General features: G+C 43.1%; 2 protein-coding genes across 2 annotated transcripts in view; both read left to right on the top strand.

Moving 5' to 3' along the window:
• The window catches only part of LOC139382419 (seizure protein 6-like), a 190,273-nt gene extending 183,660 nt beyond the window's left edge, over positions 1–6,613 (top strand). Inside the window, exons 13-17 of the mRNA XM_071126458.1 lie at positions 1,719–1,913; positions 2,046–2,084; positions 2,276–2,384; positions 4,199–4,304; positions 5,447–6,613. Coding sequence (XP_070982559.1) covers positions 1,719–1,913; positions 2,046–2,084; positions 2,276–2,384; positions 4,199–4,304; positions 5,447–5,476 — 479 coding nt within the window. The 3' untranslated portion in view covers positions 5,477–6,613. The remainder of the gene's footprint in view (positions 1–1,718; positions 1,914–2,045; positions 2,085–2,275; positions 2,385–4,198; positions 4,305–5,446) is intronic.
• A 4,676-nt stretch (positions 6,614–11,289) lies between these two features.
• On the top strand, positions 11,290–23,552 carry LOC139382875 (PHD finger protein 12-like). The gene is made up of 13 exons (XM_071127118.1): positions 11,290–12,123; positions 12,639–12,820; positions 18,163–18,235; positions 18,402–19,018; positions 19,216–19,348; positions 19,727–19,888; positions 20,095–20,241; positions 20,522–21,350; positions 21,547–21,717; positions 21,813–21,908; positions 22,006–22,088; positions 22,230–22,368; positions 22,584–23,552. The coding sequence occupies exons 1-13, from the start codon at positions 12,058–12,060 to the stop codon at positions 23,003–23,005; spliced, it is 3,120 nt and encodes a 1,039-aa protein (XP_070983219.1). The 5' UTR covers positions 11,290–12,057; the 3' UTR covers positions 23,006–23,552.
• The last annotated feature ends 292 nt before the right edge of the window (positions 23,553–23,844 follow it).

The raw sequence follows: 23,844 nt of genomic DNA, 5'->3' as shown, positions 1-23,844 counted from the left end.
TAATTCTACAACAATGAGGGATATTGAAATTTCATCAATTACAAATGACATGAGCCTTCCCTGGACTAGATTTAAAAAATACTAAACCCTCCCCTTGAGTGAAATTGAAAAACCATGACCCTCCCCCATTTCCCTCCAGGTAACCATTCTGTACATTTCAATCAGTCCCTTAGGCATTAATCATGAAAGCACATGTATTTTTTTTATTGTGGCACAGTGTCGGTTAGATTTGAACCTATGATCTTCTGTTCTCAATCCATGGAATTAGTCCACTATGTCACTAGGATGGAGCTAGCATGTCATGTTTTTTTAAACTCATACAAAGCTGCTCATTTTAGACTATTCAAACAGACTCCGTTTTTAAAAAAAAACACTTAATTAAAGGTGCAATATGCAGGAATCGCTCCACCATTTCTTGGTTGCTAAAATTTGAATAGTTCTAATTCTAATCATTTCAGTATGTGACAAAACAAGCATTCAGAGTGTAGAGAATCACTGTACCATCTAAACCGCTGTGAGATAACTTTTCAATAACGAAAACTATTGTATTTTCAGCTGTTTGAAGCTGGTGTACAAAACTGAAAGTAAAAGATGCAAAAATGAAACGAAAAGCATAGAAATACTGCACATAGAACTGATCTACCGCTTTTTAGACGTGCTTTCAAAGGGAATGACAGATCTATAACTCACATTTCTATGTGAATTTGGTCAGGTAACCCAAAAAGTGACATATTGTACCTTTAAAATCAGTTGTGCCCAATTAGTGGGCATCCCAGCAAACCTATCAAGATAGAGGATAGAGAGTTTTGTTGACTGACACTGAGAATGGAATGTATATGTTTTTAAATAACATTCTTAGAGCTTTCTATTAACGTAAACACATTTTTCTTCTGTTTTTTTATGGAAAGTTCTTAATGTTCTGAGAACATGACTGCAGAAAACGATATGCTTAAGTACTGAAATTCCCATAGAAGAACGTTGTTTCTTAAAACTGCGATATGTAACTTTTTGGGGGCGACCTGACCAAATTCCCATAGAAATGGGAGATATGTAATTCTCATTAAAAGCAAGTCTAAGAAGCTGTAGATATGTTCTATGTGCTTTATTTCTATGCCCATTCTTGCATTTTTGTTTTTATATTTGGTTTTGTACATCTGCTTCAATCAGTTGAAAATACAATAACTTTGGTTATTGAAAATATATTTCACACTGGTTTAGATGGTATAATGATTCTCTACATGATACAATGCTTGTTTTTTCACAGAAATTGAAATTAGGCAAACTATTATAACGTTCGGAGAACATGACTTTAAATAGAACCATGAGGAAATCGGCACAAAACGTTATGCTGAAGTACTACAAGTCTCATAGAAGAACGTTGTTTCTTAGCAATTCTGAACAATTTGAGAGCATTACTTTAAATAGAACCATGAGGAAACCTTACGCTGAAGTAGTACAATTTCCACCTGGTTTTCAGAAAGTTATGTGCTAGCTGGGTATCCTGCACTATTCACAGAATATTGTGGGAAGGTTGTATGCAAAATAACCATAGGACAACCACACTTTCACCAAGCTTTAAGAAACATACGGTTCTCAGAACAAGCTGGATTGGCAGTGTGTCCAATTCATACAATACACCAAGAGTTTTACTAGCTGTTTACAGAAATACATTATATGATGTTGACTGTGTGTGTGTGTCCTGTCCACTCCTCTCTCAGCGGTGACCTATGAGCCTTGCAGGAACCCTGGCATCCCATCTTACAGCACCCAGATCTCAGAGAAGCCTCTCTACCAGGCCGGGGAAACGCTGCGCTTCTCCTGCCTCAGAGGCCATGAGCTGCTGGGGGAGCCTGTCCTCCGCTGTGTCCCTGGACACCCTTCACAGTGGAGCAGCCTGCCTCCTGTCTGCGGAGGTAGGAACTGCAGACACATACTCCCATGTGTGTGTAGTTCACTCTACCATTGTTCACAGTAGTTCATGATGAACAATATATCTGTCTGTATATTTTAACATCTGTGTTCTGATGTTCTCCATTTCTTTACAGCCTCCTCAATGGAGTTTATGAATGAACGCAGGTTAGACGGTAAGTGCCGTCAAGTCTGCACAGTAATTGTAAGATCTTTCAAATTAAAACATCAATTCAAGACCAAATTTTAAAAATGAAATACAGTACTTCACAGCAACTTCAAGCGTGTTACATTGAAGTGTGCCTCTTTAGGTTATCATACCAATTGAGTGTGTCCCTGTTGATTCCTCTACCTCTCTGCTCACCAGCTGCCAGTGCAGACTACATCATGGAGCGAGCCAACATAGCTCTAACAGTCTTTATACCAGTGGCCCTCATCATGGTCTTCATCATCGGGATCTACCTCTACTTCTCTAAGTAGGTCTTGTATTCCTACTTTATATAGATAAACAAAATACTTTGAAACTATGAAAGCTATCATCATCCATAATACCTAGTAGTCTATCCAGGGGTTGACTTGGACTGAAAATAGGGGCCGGTACAGATTTTGGTTGCCGATACTGTTTATATTTAGGTGCAGGAGCTCCTCAATAATTTTGAGCTCAAGCTGTAGAACATTTGGGGTGCTGGTACTCGGTGAGCTCCTGCCCAAGTCAAGCACTGAGTCTAACCAATAGCTATAGACCAGCTAGGTTCTGTAATCATGTTGTAAGTATACTATGCTGCCCTTGTGACACTACAGTGCCTTTGGAGAGTATTCAGACCCCTTGACTTTTTCCACATTTTGTTACGTTACAGCCTTATTCTAAAATGTATTAAATGTTTTTTTCCCTCATCAATCTACACACAATACCCCATAATGACAAAGCAAAAACAGGTTTTTAGAAATGTTTGATAATTCATTACAAATAAAATAAATATTTAGACCCTTTACTCAGTATTTTGTTGAAGAACCTTTGGCAGCGATTACAGCATAGAGTTTTCTTGGGTATGACACTACAAGCATGGCACACCTGTATGTGTGGAGTTCCTCCCATTCTTCTCTGCAGATCCTCTCAAGCTCTGTCAGGTTGGATGGGGAGCTTTGCCGCACAGCTATTTTCAGGTCTCCAGAGACGTTAGCTCGGTTTCAAGTCCGGGTTCTGGCTGGGCCACTCAAGGACATTCAGAGACTTGTCCCAAAGCCACTCCTGCATTGTCTTGGCTATGTGCTTAGGGTCGTTGTCCTGTTTGAATGTGAACCTTCGCCCCAGTCTGAGGTCCTGAGCGCTCTGGAGCAAGTTTTCATCAAGGATCTCTCTGTACTTTGCTCCGTTCATCTTTTCCTTGATCCTGATTAGTCTCCCTGCCGCTGAAAACATCCCCACAACATGATGCTTCCACCACCATGCTTCACCATAGGGATGGTGCCAGGTTTCCTCTAGACTTGACACTTGACAAGAGTACAATATTGGTTTCATCGAAACAGAGAATTTTGTTCCTCATGATCTAAGATGTCTTTACTGTAGGTGCCTTTTGGCAAACCCCAAGCAGGCTGTCATGTGCCTTTTACTGAGGAGTGGCTTCTGTTTGGCCACTCTATCATAAAAGCCTGATTGGTGAAGTGCTGTATAGATGGCTGTCCTTCTGGAAGGTTCTCCCATCTCCACAGAGGAACTCTCGAGCTCTGTTAGAGTGACCATCAGGTTCTTGGTCACCTCCCTGACCAAGGTCCTTCTCCCCCGATTGCTCAGTTTGGCTGGGCGGCCAGCTCTAGGAAGAGTCTTGATGGTTCCAAACTTCTTCCATTAAAGATTGATGGCCACTGTGTTCTTGGAGACCTTCAATGCTGCTGACATTTTTTGGTACACTTTCCCAGATCTATGCCTTGACACAATCCTGTCTCAGAGCTCTACGAACAATTCCTTCGACCTCATGGCTTGGTTTTTGCTCTGACATGCACTGTCAACTGTGGGACTTTATATAGACAGGTGTGTGCCTTTCCAAATCATGTCCAATGAATTTAATTTACCACAGGTGGACTCCAATTAAGTTGTAGAAACATCTCAAGGATGATCAATGGAAACAGGAAGCACCTGAGCTCAATTTCAAGTCTCATAGCAAATGGTCTGAATACTTATGTAAATAAGGTTTTATCCATTTTAGAATAAGGCTGTAACGTAACAATATTTTGAAAAAGTCAAAGGGTCTGAGTTTTTTCTGAAGTCACTGCATGTGTGTGTGTTCTCTAGGGTTCAGGGGAAGCCTCTGTGTCTTCCCATGTCCACCTCCTTACCATATGACCACATCCCAGGAGAGTCCACCTTCGACAACTCCCTCTACAAAACAGAGACTACGGTACGTTCTGATATAGAGATATTCACTGGTTCTTTAAGATGCCTGTTGGAATCAGTAAGCCCCCCAAAAGGTTGAAATCAGACGCTGTCATCCGTGTCTGAGAGGATGCACTTAAAGCACCATCTGGTTTGCCATATTGCAGGTTCATTCTCCAAATCGAATTTACCGTTAGGTGATATAGAAATAGGTTTGAGGGGTGTAAAGCTATACTCCGTTCACCTTCAGTCATTGACAAGGGCCATTTCATTACACCTGATGCAAACAAAAGGTTTCCTAGTTCATTTGACAAAGCATAGCTTTATTTTTGTGCTATGACATTGTTTAGACATGGGTTCAAATGGTATTTGAAAGATGTCAAATATTTTACCCAGGTCTGATGCTTTCATGCTCATGCTTTCAGATAACTAACAATTGTCTCTCTGTCTGTTTGTTTCTCTATCCTTTCATGACTGCACTCCTGAAGAACAATGAGGTAGACCAAGCGCTAGGCTACAACCTGCTTATTTAGCCTCCACTCTGTCTGTCAGTCAGTCTTCATCAATTCCACATTCTGAACCTATTTCACACTGTGAGCTTATTGAACTAAAGCCCACAGTAGGTTGAGCACATTTAAATGGGTCAGAGGAGAGGTACAAACCTCTCAAATCAAATAAAAAATAGAGTCAAATTGGTCGCATACACAGTTTTGCAAATGTTATCGCAATTGCAGCAAAATGCTTATGTTTTTAGCTCCAACAATAATTATCAATATAATACAATACACACATAATCTAAAAGTTAAAAAGAAATATCAGAACGAGAAATGGAATATAAATAAATATACAGTATACTGTATGTATGTGAATGGTATGTATAGACAATGGTGTGTGTGTATAGACAATTTAAGGTCATTGTCCCCTCTCTCAGGTGAAAATGGAAAAGCCTCACATTATATGGGCTGATCTCTTCCAGACACTAAACGTATCCCTGTGATATCCCTATCATAGTCTACAAACACATGTCAGTTATCACATGGCTCATTCACAAAAAGAGGAATAGCCTTTGTGATCATAGTAGGAATATGATCTACTCTACTTCTGTCTCACTATACCTTATTGTGTACAAGCTTGTCCCTAATTCAGAACTATGTCCTCATTTCACAGGACACAAGAGAGTATGAGGTTTCCATCTAGAGGCACAACTACGTGTTTCAGCATTGACAGGTCTGGTCTCAAGATGGTTTGCCTTGTGGAAGTTTGTCTGCACTCCTCAGACCCCCCCCCCCCCCTTCACACCTCACTCCGCTTGCCTCCACCACCTTTCCCTCTGTCTACTGAACATGTCTCTGCCCAGCCCACATTGGCCATCACTGCAAAGACTGGAAAACATGATTCTTTTTGTAGAGCTTCAACAGCAATGGCCTAACAGCAGTGTTTGTACAGTTTTTATCCTGAGATGATCAAACCCTAAAGACGTCAGTCCAATGTCGAACCTCACAAATGGGAAAGCTGAGTTTGTATCTAGTCCAAAAAATGGAATGTGTCAATACAACACGATATATTTGTCACACAGCTTGTAGGGAATTTTTATTTTGAGGCAAGGCACACCACAAAAGAGCTAGATTGTGATGATTGGAGGGATATCATAATAACTTGGACTCTTAAACCTTTCAAATACAATGGACAATTTAAACATCTTTTAATTTTTTTTGTACAATAGCTGCAAATTGTAAAGTTGACCCTCTCAAAAACATGTAAACACACCTCTTTTTTTATGCAACCTCCTATGATTAAAAACATCTGAATGTGCCTTAAAATGAAGGCCCTTATTAAGCAATGTTCATATCATGTATATTTCTGATACTGCATTGGTTCATCTGAGATTATTACATTGTTGATTTCATATGGATCATAAAATAGAGATGTAGTAATACAAAGAAAATGTCATTTAATTTCTTCTCATACACAATTGTATGTGTGTCTTCAACATGCTGATTGAAAGGTATTCATGAATGATATTGGATTGGCAAATCTCTGAAAAAGTCTATGGCAAAGTGTATATAAGTTCTAGTGCCATTAGTTTTGAAAACCAGGGAAGGTTAAAGCTTAAGAAATCACTGTTGTGGATTGGGGATTCTTAAAACTGATGCAATGTATTTGCCTAAAATAATATAGCTTATTCTATAGGAGAATGCATCACCATTCAAACTCTCTTTTTATCATTGTCACTTGATAATATTTATTCACACAAACAGGTGTGATGACAATGATTATACTTCTATAATCTATTTTTGATTCATTGTATATACACTGATTAAGCCAGTTCATGAACAAAACGTCCTCAATAAAGTTATTATTCAGAAAAAAATTGACACACAATCTCATTAAATAATTTATTAAGGATTACTGGTTCACTTCGAGATGCATTTAGCCTTTTTGCCCTCTTAGTCGTTCATCTGAATTTGCCCTGATATGTACAGTATACATGAATAAAGAAGAGCTGAAGGAAGCAAGAATGTCCTTTGAAGAAGTGAAGAAAACCGCATAACACCGAACACACTGGAGGAAGCTTTTGTCAGATGACCCATGCTTCTCATTGAGTCAAAGTAAGTCAAGATTGTAGCTACCTCTGACAGTGTAGAGGTTTTGGGGTTGGAGGTGTAGCAGACTCATGTCCGGTGTAGTGTACTAGTTTGTAGTTCAGAGAGTAGCAGATTTACAGCCAGTGTAGCGGCGAAGGGGTGGTCTTCCCGTATAGGCTACATAAATGTATAAGGTTCGCCATACATTATCTTTATCCCTATAGAGCCTTATACCCACCGTGGGTAAGATTACCAGTGTAGACAAGACCAACAACACGCACTGTGGTCTGGTACCATCTATAGTTAGGTAATTTATGTTTGAATAATAGTCTAACATGTTCTGATATAAGTAGACATTTATAACAGACAGCGATGGGGAATAAGTGGCGTAAATATATTCCGAACTGCTGGGGAAACGGTGACTCGCTATACTTGTGCCTCACACTTTTGTCTTGTCATGTAGTATCAGCATCATCTACTGGTCACCAAAAATACTGCCACCAGGGAGGGGTTTAACTGGCTTTTCCTCAACGTCATTTTTTGAAAGATTGACAATGAGTCAGGTCCGTAACAAATTATTGTTTTGGGAACAGAACCCTGTATAGAGATTAGATGTTTCCTGATCTGTGAGAAAAATAAGCAGAATGTTGTTGACCCAGTTTTATCTTGCTCCATCGTTTTCCTCTGCCCTGCCAGTGAACTTTCACTTCTAACCAAAAATGGTAAGGAGAGGAAGCATCGATATAGATAGAACATTTGACAACAGAGCAGACACACTGGCACCCAGTCTACTAAAATGGGGGGACTGAACAAAAAAATGCTTATGGTAAAATATTCTGACAAATACTCCCCAAATAAGACAACATATTGTACAGTACTAGCTATCCTCATTCAAATTCAGTCCAACTTTTTCGAGTAGCCTAACAGCAAAAATAACTTTGATTAGCACAACTAGCCACCAGATGGCACCAATGTTCATTTTACGGCGTTTACTCTAATAATACTGCCATCAGGCGAAGTGTTGGGCAAAACTTTGATCTGACAGCGGTTCTTAACTGGTTTTGCCTGGGGACCCAAATTTGACAATAACAAATGAGTCGCGACCCATTATTATGGACTGTTGATGATAACATTTTATAATGTTGTATTGTAGCTGCCTTATTGGTCAGGTTTCATTTGCAAAATAGAATCTGTTCTCAATTATGGTATTAAATAAAGTAATTAGGCTACACAGCCATATTAACTGAGAACACATGTATTATAAATTCAAGAGAATAAGCCATTTAATTAGGCGGTCGGTCCAGGAATGGGGTGTAATAAATGATCAGACTCAGAACATGACATCAAAACCAGTCCAATAATGTTAATGAACAGTAACACATACAAGTTCAATAATGTTAAACAAAAGCCAAACATACCAGTCCTGTTCATTTATTGTGTGTGTGTGTGTGGCCTATCAGTGAGAAAGCAGGGGTGTTTCTTCAGTTAAATACGTTTATTGAAGTCTGTTTGATAGGGCAACTTGGAGGTCATGCGGGCTGTCCAGTTAGTTTCTGCTTTTAGTTTTCAGCATGGCCATAGCAGAGAAGCCACTTTCACACAGATAGGTACTGCTGAAGGGGAGCATGATTCTGAATGCATGACAGGCGAGAGCAGGATACTCTCCCATTACGCTGCTCCAGAACTTTGACAGTGTCATTTCCGGGTAGCGCATGCTCAGTCCGACAGCTCCACGAAAAGAGCCTATTCGTTGCTTGGCAACGTGACGCTTCCCATCTCAACTCGAAAGGGTCGCTTATCCAGTCGTCTTTTCTCCTGTTCTCCTCCGGGAAAGAGTCGCAAAACTTTCCCAGCAGTTTGACAAGATGCTGTTTAACGTTTTTTTCTCAGTGTGTCGCTGTGCGCTTTGTTGATCATATTCTGAATTTCGAAATCAGCATTGGGAAACATGTCAGTCCCCCGGTTAGAAACATGATTGCCCAAACGGTAAACTTAATTTTGAAGTCATCCACTTTGCCCCTCTGTTCAAATCGATTGTGCCCCCTCCCCTGTATATAGCATATTTATTGTTATGTACTGTAGCGACCCGCACAGACAGCTGTGTGTTATGTGTTAGGCTAGTAGGTGGTTGTGTTGTACTTATCAGTACCCAGTGTTCGCGGGGTCCGACATGCCAATCAACCTGCTATCTGCCAATCACGGGAATGCCAGGAATGTTCTGATGCCGGGCATCCTGGCGGTTTGCGGAGTGGAGGGGGTTTGGGCAGGGGGATGGAGCATTGGAAGTTAAGACCAGGTTTAGCCTTTGTTCTCTCTCTTATGTCTGGCCTTCACAAGAGACAGTTACAGTAGCCTGTGTACAGTTTGGTTAATAAACCGTCAATTCGCAAACTCAAACCTCTGTCTGGACAATTGTTCCTTTATGATCTAGTCAGGTCATTACAGTACATTTCTAGTGTTACTTTTTGATTTATTGACTCATTATTGAATTGGTCAGTGAGGGAGTGCATCGCGAAAACCCTCAGTCCGAACGTCGCTAGACATTTCACAACAGCGACCCCACTGCACGTGTAAAGTCACCAACAATAAGCGGTGCGGTGATATCCTTTCAAAATAAAAGTGTCGGTGCAGCAGTTGCTTTTCAAAATAATTTATGCAAATCAAATTGTATTGATCACATACACATGTTTAGCAGATGTTATTGTGAGTGTAGCGAAATGCTTGTGCTTCTATTTCTGACTGTGCAGCAATAACTAACAAGTAATATCTAACAATTTCTCAACAAATACCAAATACACACAAATCTAAGTAAAATAATGGAATTAAGAATATATAAATATATGGATGAGCAATTTCAGAGCGGCACAGACTAAGATACAGTAGATAGATACATATGGGATGAGTTATGAAAAATATGTACATTTTATTAAAGTGACTAGTGTTCCATTTATTAGAGTGGCCAATGATTTAAAATCTGTGTATGTAGGCAGCAGCCTCTCTGTGCTAGTGATGGCTATTTAACAGTCTGATGAGGTAGAAGCTTGAGGAAGAAGCTGTTTTTCAGTCTCCCGGTCCCAGCTTTGATGCACCTGTACTGACCTCGCCTTCTGGATGATATTGGGGTGAACAGTCAGTGGCTCGGGTGGTTGTTGTCCTTAATTATCTTTTTGACCTTCCTGTGACATCGGGTGCTGTAGGTGTCCTGGAGGTTTTCCCCCGGTGATGTGTTGTGCAGACCGCACAACCCTCTGGAGAGCCCTGCGGTTGTGGGAGATGCAGTTGCCTTCCAGGCAGTGATACAGCCCAACAGGATGCTCTCAATTGTGCATCTGTAAAAGTTTGTGAGGGTTTGAGGTGACAAGCCAAGTTTCTTCAGCCTCCTGAGGTTGAAGAGGCGCTGCTGTTCCTGGAAGGCCCTGTAAGGGTGAAGGAGATTGAGGTGGCAAAAGTTAGAGGTCAATCCAATCTCCGATGCGGAGGCAATTAAAAATAATGAAGAAAACAAGTGATGCTGGTGAAGATATGGTAGCGGATGCACCACAGCCTGTAGTTAATATTTGCTTCCACAAGAAAGATACCCTGTGTTAATTTAAAAAGGTTTATTTCATTGCATTCATTGCCACAGTTATAAACTGTATGGCACAAGTCTCAAATAAGTCTAATAAACTGGACATTATTGTGGCTGGCAGAAATTTGTTGGGGACATCTGAAGACTTGCAAGGGGTACTGGCACCTGAAGACCCGTCCTCACAGGTTCCCCTTGAGCCTGTGTAGGGATCAGATTTTTAACAGAAAGTTTTATTTATTTATTTGTAGTTTGTTCAGTTTTTTGGGAAACCTGTTTCCATCCTGCACATTAAATTGTGTGATCGCCAATATACCATAGCATAAGAAAACTCTGCTATGATTGTCCATATAGATGGAGGGCGTAGCGAAGGCTACATTGAAATGAGGAGGGTAGTTTTGCTTGCAAGCATCGTTGGTGGTCAGTCACAAATAGAGGGGAAGATAGCGCGTTAAAGTTGATCAATATAAGCAAACTGGTGTAGTTATCTAGCTGTTATTTGACAACTTAGCAGCTCCAACTAATTATTCAAGTTAGCTTGCCAGCTGTCTTTGAGGGCTTCTCACGCGCATGACATTTTTATTAGTTTGTGTCGTCGTCTCTAGTTACCACAGCCACAAAGTCTTAATTATGGCTAAACCCGCTTATTTCTACAATTTATCTACCTAAAATCTGCAACTTTAACCACACTGCTAAACTTTTTCCTAACCTTAAATTAAGACCAAAAGTACATTTTAGTTTTCATGAATTTTTACGAAATACCCAATTTTGACTTTATGGCTTTGGTAACTAGTGACAACTGTTTATGTGCTGCCGCGGCCATGTTTTTTAACAATCTTGAAACGCGCATGCTCAAACGTAATTTCATTCGCAGTTGCGCCAACTCGGAGAGGATATTGCCGCTAGCAACATTGATGCATTTGATTTTTCATAACAAAAATACTATTATTGAGGAACCTGCACTCTTGGAAGAATAAACAAAACGCATTTTGCAACCCTTGGTTGGAAATAACGCTTAATTTGCCATTTTACATGTTGTATATTCTGACTGTTGACAATGCAAAGTGGAAGCGAGCGGGTTTGCAGAATTTTCAAGCGTCTTCTCTTAGCTAGGAGCAGAAACAAGAACCATGGCTAGGCCTCACAGATACATTCACAGTTGTTCACCAACCTGACAACAAGACAGTTTAGAATGGGCTCAAAGTTAAGGTTTGTGAGAAACTCATAACATTCGTGATATACTTGCCATTAGTTAGCAAGCGAACATTGATGGCTGGCGTGGCAAACTAACGTTATAGTAGCTAGCTAAATTACCGAGGGTACAAGACAGTTGTCTAAATAGGTACTTTGGCTATCAGTCTAGTGTGTGTCTATATCTTATTCAGATACAGCAGCTAGCTAACGTAGCAATTCCTAGCTTGCGTACGAGGTCGCTACGTTCGGCTAGATAACGACTGGGTCAGTTATTCCCTCTACAATATTCAGTAATAAACCGAGAAAGACAATTTGGAGGAAACAAGTGTTGGGGGGGGGGGCTCGACAGAGCCACACTGGGCGTGGAACTAAACTAGCTAGGTTCCATAGCATAGGATTCTCTGCAAGAAGTCGTCGACTGCTTTGCTGGGTGAATGTGGGACAAAATGGAGACGCCAACGATTGTGTACGACTTGGATACCTCTGGGGGCTTAATGGAGGTGAGGCATGTCACCACAACGTTGCTAATTTCAGTTAAAATGCAACCTTTTAAGTGTTTTAACTATCTAACTAGCGAGCCAAATGGACATGGTTAGCTAGATAGCAGGATGGAAGCATATAACTATATTTTGAGGCTGTAATTCTGTTCTAACGCCGTTGGCTAGGATGAAGTTGAAGACAAACCACCTATCTTTGTGATGTGTAACTAGCCAGTTTATGAGAAACGTGCTATTACTCTAACTATAGCTTAACTACAGTCATATTTAAAACTATTTGTTGTCAGCTGCTTTGATCACTGCTGCATACGTTACAGTAAATACCCTAGCTTCCATCAGTAGGCGATTTATAGTTTACTGACCTATTATCAACAATTATGTTCCTGAGATTATACTGAATCATACACTTAACTTTATTTGTTTGATGTGCTAGCAACAAGGACAATAAACCTAAATGGGCAGTGAAGGTAGTTCAATTTGGCGATCCAGATTTCTCATACGTGTTCAACTTGTTACAGCAAATTCAAACACTGCTCGCACCCCCCAAGTCAGAGGATGGCGAAAAGAGGAATCGGAGGAGTGAAAGGGACGTTCGGAGAAAGAGCAGGGCCACCAACCACGACATCTGTGATAGTTGTCATGAGGGAGGGGACCTTCTGTGTTGTGACCATTGTCCTGCCGCCTTCCATCTACAATGTTGGTATGTGTGAAAATGATACTTGTATCCCACTAGCTTGGTAAGGATCGTGCATATTTTGCTGGATTCAGAATGACTGCCGGCTGTCCTGTTTAGATAATCCAGCTTCTTCCAGAACCTTGCCGCTGTGCAAAATACCACACTTGAGATGTTAAATTAAATGGGGGGGGGGGGGGGCTTGGTTAAAATTAACCGCTAAATGGTTGCAGCCAGCCTCCGCCTAGGTCTGCTGGCTCCAGGCATCGTCTCTCACCAACTCTTAACTGAGAACGCTGGCTGAAAATGGAGTCGAGGCTGCTCTGGGAGCGTGTGCCTCTGTTTACAATATGGCGACCTAAGAAGAAAAACGTTTTATTCCAGCGCCATTTTACTGACGTTTCTCTTGACTTTTAGCAGGAATATAATTATGATATTAAAGCTGATTTACCGTGCTTATAACTCGATTTGAGATGAGCATATTATGTGCATTTTGGGGACATCCATTTAGACATTTGCACCACACAGTTGTGCAAGATCTGGATATGTGTCATGTTGGTTGGTAGCTACAGTTTATGTCATATGAGCCAATAGTGCAGGTTTTGGTTGTGAACTAGGCTACAGTACAAGGTTTTCCACATAGAGGACTGAGTATAATCTGTCTTTGCAAATAGAACATTTGCATATCCCCTTGGGTGGTCATTGACTGTAAAATTTGCCATTGCTGGTAACTTTAGCTGTGTGATTTTAATTTCAGTTCCATCATACAATCACATTGACAACTGCCAATGCAGTAGCTGTATATCTTCTAGATTGGAAACAACAGAAAGCATTCCAACAATTCATTATGATGTCAGGCTGTATAAACTGGGTAGTAGAATATATTTTATGAGCATCACAGCTAGGTGTTGTTCGTAGACCACCTAAAGCGAGACCAATTCAAGACCATGATTGTAATTGTGTGAAATCGCCATGATAAGGTAAACATGTTCTGTGTTCAGATTTCAAGGACATGTTCTTTAGACATTCAGAATGGTGAAATGAAATGCATGCTTATGGCAAATAGAGAGCCACTCTACATATTACCAGTAACCCAAGTCTATAAAAGCTGCAAATACTAAATATGTTACAATTTCCCTGGTCTCCCCTTACTAACAGTGAGCATGAAACTTTCAAACAATTTCCCATTTTTCGATTAATGTAAAGGACTCTAATAATACCAGTAAAGTAGGAGGCCCAGGTTTCAATAGGCCATAAGAAATTGTGTCAAGAAAGGAGTGTGGATATTTGTGCTGACTGAATGGGAGCTGTCTCTGGAAGAGTTTGTCTTCATTGCCCAAGACCGAGCAAAACATTTCCTGACACTGGTCTAGAGTACAACAACATTATTGTGCTTAATTTCCCTGTGTTGGTGATTTTAAAGATAAAGTAAAAACAATTTTCAATATTGACTAACTCCTGTTTTTTGACAAGTGGGCATGCCAGGCAGTGTCACATTAATCCCACTAGATGGAGACAGGCATTTAGAAAAGAAGCCATTCTAACTGTAAACACTCAAGCATTAAAGTAAGGTTTGCATTAGATATTAAAATGTGTATTTTGATATGCTATGTTGTGGTATTTTGAAACATAGACCTGTTCCAGCACAGGTCAATTACATCATCACAATACAGTAGCCCCTGGATTGATCTCTATTTTGAACTGATATGGAGACAAGACACTTCATTTGTACATTACCGCAATAAGAAACCATATTGTTGCTTTGATCACATCAGATGATATCCTCCTCACAATCTCCAAAACACAACAGCCATTTGTTTGGATGTCGTAAAGGACCATTTGCCGAAACTGAAGAGATATATAGCTGGCTAACAACCACCTCTTCCAAGTGGAAAAAAACAATGGACAGAAACCTGCTAGCTAGCTGGGATTGTCTATAAGGAATCTGCCTCCCCAAAAAAGCTTCTCCCTGTGGGTGTGACACCTACTCCCTTTGCCTGCTTCACTGCTGCTTGGATCCCACCTGGAAATCTGTTCAGTCTGCCCTGGCCTGTCGTCGCCTCCAGCACACACGCACTGTTGGGGCGAGTGACTCTGAACTTACAATGGCTAGCCCCAAGTCGTTCGATTATTTTATTGTGCTTTATGCTATTTGCCTCATGAGTCCTGGAGGCTTTGTTGACTATGAACTTGCTTGTTTATCCGACTGAGGGACAGACTGTTTGTTTCCACACTCGGGACTCTGACTCTCTATTGGTTACAAGGACTCTTGGCCTCCCATCCAATTATAACCACATCTCTCCGGCTTTGTATTCACGTTGCCTGAGGAAATTACTGTACAATATGAACTTGTTGCCATCTAATGCACATTCAAATGTCATTAATCAACACTGCAGAGCCCACCCTGCCCTCTGCTGTGCCCTGATTGTATTACTGCTGATGATATCTAGAAATGTACATGTACACCCTGGCCCATCTACTGTTGCTAGAGCACAAGTCAGATTTGGGGCGATCTGCTTCACTGATTTAGCTTATTACCTAAAGTGAATCAATTGAAAGTGTGGGTTCACAGCTCCAATCCAGATGTTGGACATTACTGAGATGTGGTTAAGGAAGAGTTTTGAACACTGATGTTAACCTTTCTGGTTATAACCTCGGTTGTCTCCACCAAGTCTGTCCCCAAACAATTTGATTAATGCTTAAAACCAGCTAAACTTTCAAATAGCTCTTTGTTAACTGTTGCTGGGTGTTCTCGTCCTCTATCAGCACCAGCCTGTACCCTAAATGCCCTAAGCTCTCTCCTGGCCCCTTACACTAAGTCTGCATTTGTATTGCTAGGTGACCTAAACTGGGACATGCTTAAACCACCTGACCAAATCCTAAAGCAATGGGACTCCCTAGATCTTTCTCAGATTATTACCAATCCCACAAGGTATGACTCCAAACATCCAGAAAATGTTACTCTCTACTTGATTTTGTCCTTACAAATAAACCTGATAAGTAACAGTCTGGTGTTTTCTGTAATGACCTTAGTGATCACTGTTTTACAGCCTGTGTTCGTAATGGCTGCTCAGTAAAACGACCTGTCCCGATTTTGTCATACACTTGCTAAAATATTTTAGTGAGTGAACCTTCCTTCATGACCTGGCCTCTAAGTTGGTATAAGATGCTTGGACTTTCTTTTTTGATATTTTCAGTGTTATTGTTAGGAAACACTCCCCCATAAAGAAAATGAGAATTTTGCATAGTTACTCCACCTCAAGAATTGCTTTTGGCGAAAGGCTCGGCACACACATACTCAGGCTGACTGGCTCTCGTTCAGGCAAATGAGAAATAAGTGCACTCAGGCTATCCGGAAGGCCAAAGTTAGTTACTTTTTAGAAGCAGTTCTCTCTCTGTGGGTCTAACCCTAAGACGTTTTGGAAAAAGACCTGGAGAACAAACCCTCCTCCTCACAGCTGCCCTTATTAATGTTGATGTGGTTGTTACTGACAAGAAGCACATGGCCGATTTCTTTATTCACCACTTCATTAAGTCAGGATTCCTATTTGACTCAGCCATGCCTCCTTGCCTGCCCAACATTCCTGCTCCTCCCCTCTCTTCCCCCTGCCCGGCTACAACATTTCTCCTTGCAGGTAGTCACTGAATCAGAGGTGCTAATTGGAGCTCCTTAAACTTGACCCCAAAAAAACATCTGGGTCAGATGGCTTAGACCCTTTCTTCTTTAAGGTTGCTTCCCCGATCATCGCCAAGCCGATCTCTGATCTTTTTAACGTGTCTCTCCTCTCTGTGGAAGTTCCCATTGCTTGGAAGGCAGCCACAGTGTGTCCTTTATTTAAAGGGGGAGATCAAGCTGACCCTAACTGTTATAGTCCAATTTCTATATTGTCCTTATTAAAAGTGTTGGAATAGCTTGTCAATAATCAACTGACTGGCTTTCTTGATGTCTAGTATTATCTCTGGTATGCAATCTGGTTTCCACTCAGGTTATGGATTTGTTACTGCAACCTTTAAGGTCCTCAATGATGTCACCATTGCCCTTGATTCGTGCTGCTATTTTTATTGACTTGGCCAAAGCTTTTGATACGGTAGACCATTCCATTCTTGTGGGCCGTCTAAGGGTTGTTGGTGTTTCTGAGGGGTCTTTGGCATGGTTTGCTAACTACCTCTCTCAAAGAGTGCCGTGTATAAAGTCAGAAAATCAGCTGTCTCAGCCACTGCCTGTCACCAAGGGAGTACCCCAAGGCCTGATCCTGGCCCCTCCCTGGATTTTGTGTTAAATGCTCTACCACAAAGCTTTCTTTGTCCAACAAGTGTTTTCTGCCCTTAACCCTGTTCTGAACACCTCCAAAACAAAGGTTGTGTGGTTTGGTAAGAAGACTACCCCTCTCCCCGCTGGTGTGATTACTACCTTTTTGAGAGTTTAGAACTTGAGGTAGTCACCTCATACAAGTACTTGGGAGTATGGCTAGACGGTATACTCAACTTGGTTTCCTCTAATGTAATTGCTGCTCTTTTACCGACGCTGCCAAACGAACCCTGAGTCAGATGACCATCCTTCCCATGCTAGATTACGAAGATGTAATTTATAGATCGGCAGGTAAGGGTGATCTCGAGTGGCTAGATGTTCTTTACCATTCGGTCATCAGTATTGCCACCAATGCTCCTTATAGGACACATCCCTGCACTCTATACTCCTCTGTAAACTGGTCATCTCTATATACCCATCACAAGACCCACTGGTTGATGCTTATTTATAAAACCCTCTTAGGCCTCACTCACCCCTGAGATATCATCTGCAGCCCTCATTCTCCACATACAAAACCCGTTCTGCGCACATCCCTTGGTAGCTCATCTTTTCAGTTCACTGCAGCTCGCGACTGGAACGATCTGCAACAAAGACTCAATCATGAACACCGACACCTGTGGCTGCTTTGCGTGATGTATTGTTGTCCCTACCTTTCCCCAATAATGTTTGCACCATGTTTTGTGCTGCTGCCATGTAGTGCTGCTACTATGCTATGTTTTAGGTCTCTCTTTATGTAGTGTTGTGGTGTCTCTTGTCGTGGTTTGTCCTATATTAAAATTGTATTTTTAATCCCAACCCCTGTCCTTGCAGCAGGCATTATGCTTTTTGGTAGGTTGTCATTGTAAATTAGAATTGTTCTACATTGACTTGCTTAGTTAAATAAAAAAAAACACTCCCCTATACCCTGATTTATAGCCTATGCCTCAAAATTGAATAGATGCTTTGTTTGGCATTAGCCCGTATAAAGTTTACATAGCAATTGATCCACGTTGGACCTATGAATAAAATGACAAGCAGAAAAGTCCTTTTTTTTATGGCTATTTTTTTGTGGTTCCTACAGTAACCCACCATTGAGTGAAGAAATGCTACCTCCTGGTGACTGGATGTGTCATCGCTGCAACGTACGGAGAAAGGTGAGGTTTCAACAATAAATGATACAACAGAGATGTTATTATGCTTCAAATGTGTTAGCCTGTTAACACCCATTTTCAATGTATAAATACGAGTCAAAGTATTGCAGCAACCCTAGTGGTGGTGAATACTGTCTGATCCTAGCTGGTCTCTCACTGTCATCCCCAGAAGCGGGAGCAGAAGGCTGGGCCGACAAATGGCCTGCTGGAGAGGGAGAGGCCCCTCTCCAAGCGCTCCTCCCCCCCCGCAGCTGAACTGGAGCGGGGCACCACCACCATTACTACCACTACGTTGCGCCTGGACAGGCTGCCCCCCGGGGTCGGAGCAGCAGGACCCGGGCTGCGGGTGGCTGCCGTACATCTGGAGCGTCTGGAGCACCTTGAGCGGCGGGCCAGCAGCCGACCGGGCACGCCAACATCCAACACCTCCTCCACGGACACGGCCACCCCCTCGGAGGAGCAGAACGAGGCTGACGAGATGGCCAAGGCGGAGGAGGTGGTGGTGGAGGCCCAGTGCTCGGAACCTGAGCAAGCCACCGCCACCCATACCCCCACACCACGGCTCCTCAAGAGGCCCTTTCAGCTGCTCATTGCCGCTGCAATGGAGAGGAACCCCTCGCAGTTCCAGCTGCCCAACGAGCTCACTTGCACCACAGCACTGCCAGGCAGCACTAAACGGAGGAGGAAAGAGGAGCTGATCATGAAGACTTTCAGGAGGCCACCGCATGAGATGGACCCCAACGGCCTCGTTCCTCTGCCAGTCAGGGTTTGCTTCTCCTGCACCAGGTATGATTAGTCAATCAAACCCGCAACGTCATCGTTAGTTATATCAACACAGATTATTCAAATACAATCTGTATTCAGGGAATCCAAATAGACTCCTTATATTTTCTGAGTTTGTGTATGTCTGCGTGCATTAGTTGGTTGGTTGACTTTGCTAATCCAAGCTTACGCTCTTCTCTGTGCTCCTTTCTATCCTATAGGAACTGCAGAATGGCCCCCCTGGTTCAGTGTGACTATTGCCCCCTGCTCTTCCACATGGACTGCCTGGACCCCCCACTCACTGCCATGCCCACAGGCAGGTGGATGTGCCCCAACCATATGGAGCACTTGGTGGTAAGTGATGTAGCCAACCCCCCGGTGTCATCTGGTGGCCAAGCATCCTCATGCATGGAATTGGGGTTAAGTATTTTGGCAGGCTTAAAAACAATACGGATGTGGTGATTTTTAGATAGGAATGGCTCTGTTTTCGCTGTATAGGGAAAAGGGTTTGTAGTTGTGTTTGGGTGATATCAAGCATCACCAATATGCAATAATATTGTGATATCTCTCAACCCTAGTATGTAGAAGTTATTCTGTTACTGACGTGACCTGTTCTCCAGCTGAGCTTTAGGGTCTATAGACGTGTTACAAGTGCATAGTGTCTGGCTACTGGTTGATTCAGGAGTAGACGTCGCTCTTTTTCCTGACATGGCCTCCTGTCCTGTTCTCCAGCTGAACCGGCGGAGCCTGTCCCTTACCAGCCGTTGCAAGCTCTTAGACCAGTTCCAGGACAGAATATCCCAGCATGCAGTCAAGGTGGACTTCCTGCGATGGGTCCACCGACAGAACCCGCCTGTCCGCAGCGGTGTCCACCACAAGACGAAGGCGCTCAAGGTTGCTTACGCCCACTGAGTCTGTAAAAGCCATATAATGTTATGAAATCCGTTTTTGCTTTTCAGTTTGAAATACTCTAGTGGTGATGAAGACAGATGTATTGATTTGTCAACGAATCTACATTAAGAGTGAATGTGAAGAACCACATTGGGACTTCACTGCTCCTGTAAATAATGTTGTGTGTGGGTGTTTGTTTGCCCCTCCAGGTACCCGACGCTATTAAGTCCCAGTACAAGAACCCCCCGGCCATGTTGGCTCCTGCAGCGGTGCGTAACGGGGAGCTGATCTGTAATGGCATCCCAAACCAGGACTGCTCCCCTCAGCATTTTACCAGCCAGGCGGAGCAACAGGAGGTAGGCATGACAGACACACAGCACAAACTCACCCACTAGTATCTGTCTACTACACTGAGATTCAGTGGTTCCTTTGGGCTGTGCCTGAGACGCCACTAAAGCACTTGATAAAAAAATCACTGGACACTGGCCCAGCTAGAAGACATGGGTCCAGACATGCTAGGAATGACCTGCCAATTATTGAATGTGTAATAACTGTAAATTGATGTTTATTTGGAGAGTTGATGGATGGGTGAAGGTGCTTATTTTCACTGAAATGTTTTTTTTCTTCGTTGTTCAGTGGCTTAGAGACGTCATGGCGCTCCAGTGCAGCATCATGCGACATTTATCTGGCAAGCAGAAGTCCTCGTCAGACTGGGACTCTGAACAGACAGACATTAAGCCCTGTGTGGCTTTAGAGAGCAGCAGCACTCTGCCCCTTGCAGAAAGGACAGCTTCTGCCCTGCCTGCCCCCTGCTCTAAGCCCTGCAATACATCTGATGGCCCCCAGGGAGCCCCTGTATTGAAGGAACTCTCGCAGGGCCAGGAGAGCTGCTGCTGCACGGTGAGGCCCTGTCTGAAGTGCAGGAAACACAACGGACCCCTGACGGAACAGCCTGTGCAAGCCAATGGGCCATTAGCGTGTGACGCTGCCTCAGGTGCCTGCAGACAGACAGAGCTCCAGCTGCACATACTCAACCCCCTAGCCTCACTCCCAATCTCTGCTCTGGGGCTGCCCAATCACCTGAGAAGAGGGGTTGTGGTTAAAACGGAGAGGGGCAGCCCCCTGGAGTCTTGCACCCAGAAAGGTTGTTCCCCTTCGACGTGTGCAGCTACAGGGCAGGATGTCAAGAGTCAGGCCTACGGGACTCCTCCAGGCAAGACAGGGGCCACCCCTCTGAGCTGCTTCAGTGAGCTGAAGCTCGGCCCCAGCCCCAACCTGGGTGTCCATGTCTTTACCCCACCCAGAGCCGTTAAAGACTCCAGCACAGCAAGACAGCCCACCACCACACCTCCCTGTTTCTCCTTAGGGCCAGATCTAAAGGGCAGCTCCATGTTCCCCAGCTCCCTCTCCACCTCCATAGCAGACCTGTCTGGTGGCATGAAGGCCATGATGGAAGGGGATGGGGGTATGTAGAGACCTCAACACCATTCTACCTGAACCACTGTTTAGAATTAGGCCTAGGTGATGAGCACCTCTTGCTGTCTAGTTTAAAAACATAACTTTTTTATTGTTGAATAAAGTCTAAAACTTTACAGATGGCTGTGATACAGGATTGCTTCAAGCGAAGTCTATGATGACGTTGAAACATGTTGTTCGTACAGAGATGGAGCTGAGTAACCTGGATGAGGAGTTGGTCAAACTCCTGGCCTGGCAGAGGATACAGCAGCTGTTTCCCCCCAAAGCGCCCCCAACCCCCCAAGGCAGCGGTCTAACCGCTCCTCCCACCATCAGCGTCGCCCTCAAACCTCAGTCTCCCGTACCACGCACAGAGGGTAAGACCCCGCCCCACTGCTGGCAGTGTCATTTTAGGGTCATAAGAATTTTACACAATAAAATGTAATTCCTCCAAAATCTGTCCCGATCACAGAAGAACCGAAGGTGCAGGCGAGAGCAACATTCTATCCACTCATGGGGAAGGGAGGAGCCATCAACATGTCTTATAGGACCCTGTACATAGGAGCTGGTAAGGACTACCCATGCTGTATTATGAAATACTGTGATCTTTACTCAACATGGGACAAAGTCTCATCAGTCTTTCTCTCTCTGACAACCCACTGTAGGTGCTGACATGGATGTGTGCCTTACAAACTATGGTCATTGTAATTATGTATCTGGAAAACACGCCTGCATCTTTTACGACGGGGTAGGTTGTCTGTCCTGTTCCAGACACTGATAGCTTGTCGAACAAAAACTATTTTACCCCTTGCTGAGCAGTGAGCAATATTTGAAATAAAAGTAGCACTACAGACAACATGACTGATGGTTATCTTGTACCTGTTTGTAGAACACCAAGCACTACGAGCTGCTCAACTACAGTGAGCATGGGACCACGGTGGACAACGTACTCTACTCCTGTGACTTCTCTGAGAAGGCCTCCCCCAGCCCGGTTAGTGGCCTGGTGTCCAAAGTGCAGGGCATTGTCCGTAAGTACACACACACACCTAAGTATATGAACACACCTCAGCATACACACACACACACACTTATCAATTTTGCTAAGTTTGAAACCCCCTATCTCTCCTGTGTGCAACATGTGGTTGGTTGTTTTGCCCCATCACCTTAAACCTGGAGACATAGGGTTTGGTCAGCACTGTGTGTCTGTAGGACACTTGTGAGTGACGGTGCCCTCTTTCTTCAGGCCATTGTAAGATGAGAGAGCAGGAGGAGGGGGCTGAGGCAGGGCCCGGCCCCAGGACTGGCCTGATGCCATCAGGAGGAGTGATGAGTTGCCAGCCCCAGGGAGGATCCAGGCTCCCCTGCAACTGTAAGGCCAGCAGTTCCAGCCTGATTGGTGGCAGCGGGGCTGGCTGGGAGGGCACAGCGCTGCTTCACCACGGCAGCTACATCAAACTGGGCTGCATGCAGTTTGTCTTCAGCATTGTTGAGTTCACCAGCAAGCAGCCCAAAGAAGAGGGAACCACTGGCACCGCCAATACCACCCCTGCCAGTACCACCCCCAGCCAAGAGGAGGCAGACAAACAGACTATCAAGCTCCACCAAGTGCACCTTGGTTCCATAGCCCAAACTCTCTCTTTTTCACCTCTTTGCAGTCAAACCTAAGGGAACCCTACAGAGCTGGTTGTCACGCAGGGAAAATATATATTTTGTTTATACTTTCACGTTAAATTCAACCTCAAATCTGTTATTTAGATGTCAATTCCTCTCGAAGATCATTGGACTTCAAATATTTCACTCATTTTTGCCAGTGTAGTTATATAACATTTCCTTATTTTTCAGCCAGCTCATGTAGCCCAAACATTTCATTTTATGATATTGAAATTGTAGTACTCACATTTTTGTTGGTGTGGCTACGTTAGCACCACAGGTAGCTAGTTATACATTCATGCTCCCTAACATGGTTATACACACATTTGTATGTACAGTGTATTAATGTCAATATGTTTGGTGCTTTTCAATTGGATATCCTGTACATAAACCATTGTGGTTGTTTTTTTAAGCATACAGTACCTCCCATTGACCTGTGTGCTCCATGCTGAAATCCATGGTGTAAATAGTGTCAACGTTTCAGCTCTCGCTTTAACACTCGTTCTTTGTCGGTTTCTGCCTCTCTGGAAAATACAGATTTTTTTAAGAACAAACTTAAAAATGTCTCCTCGTGCTGCATTCTTGATAACTTTGAGACATGGGGTCAACAGTCTAAAATGCTTTTTTCAGTAATAAATCTTGAGTGAACTTTCCAGTAGGTGGTGGTCATGTACAGCTAGCTCTGGCAAATAGGAGTTGCAATTGACTCTATATATACAAAAGTATGTGGACACCCCTTCAAATTAGTGGATTTGGTTATTTCACCCATACCCGTTGCTGACCGGTGTATAAATCGAGCACACAGCCATGCAATCTTCATAGATAAACATTGGCAGTAGAGTGGCCTTACTGAA

The sequence above is a fragment of the Oncorhynchus clarkii genome, chromosome 24, assembly GCF_045791955.1.
Source record: "Oncorhynchus clarkii lewisi isolate Uvic-CL-2024 chromosome 24, UVic_Ocla_1.0, whole genome shotgun sequence".
Lineage (NCBI taxonomy): Eukaryota > Metazoa > Chordata > Actinopteri > Salmoniformes > Salmonidae > Oncorhynchus > Oncorhynchus clarkii.
This window is presented reverse-complemented; position numbering and strand designations above follow the sequence as displayed.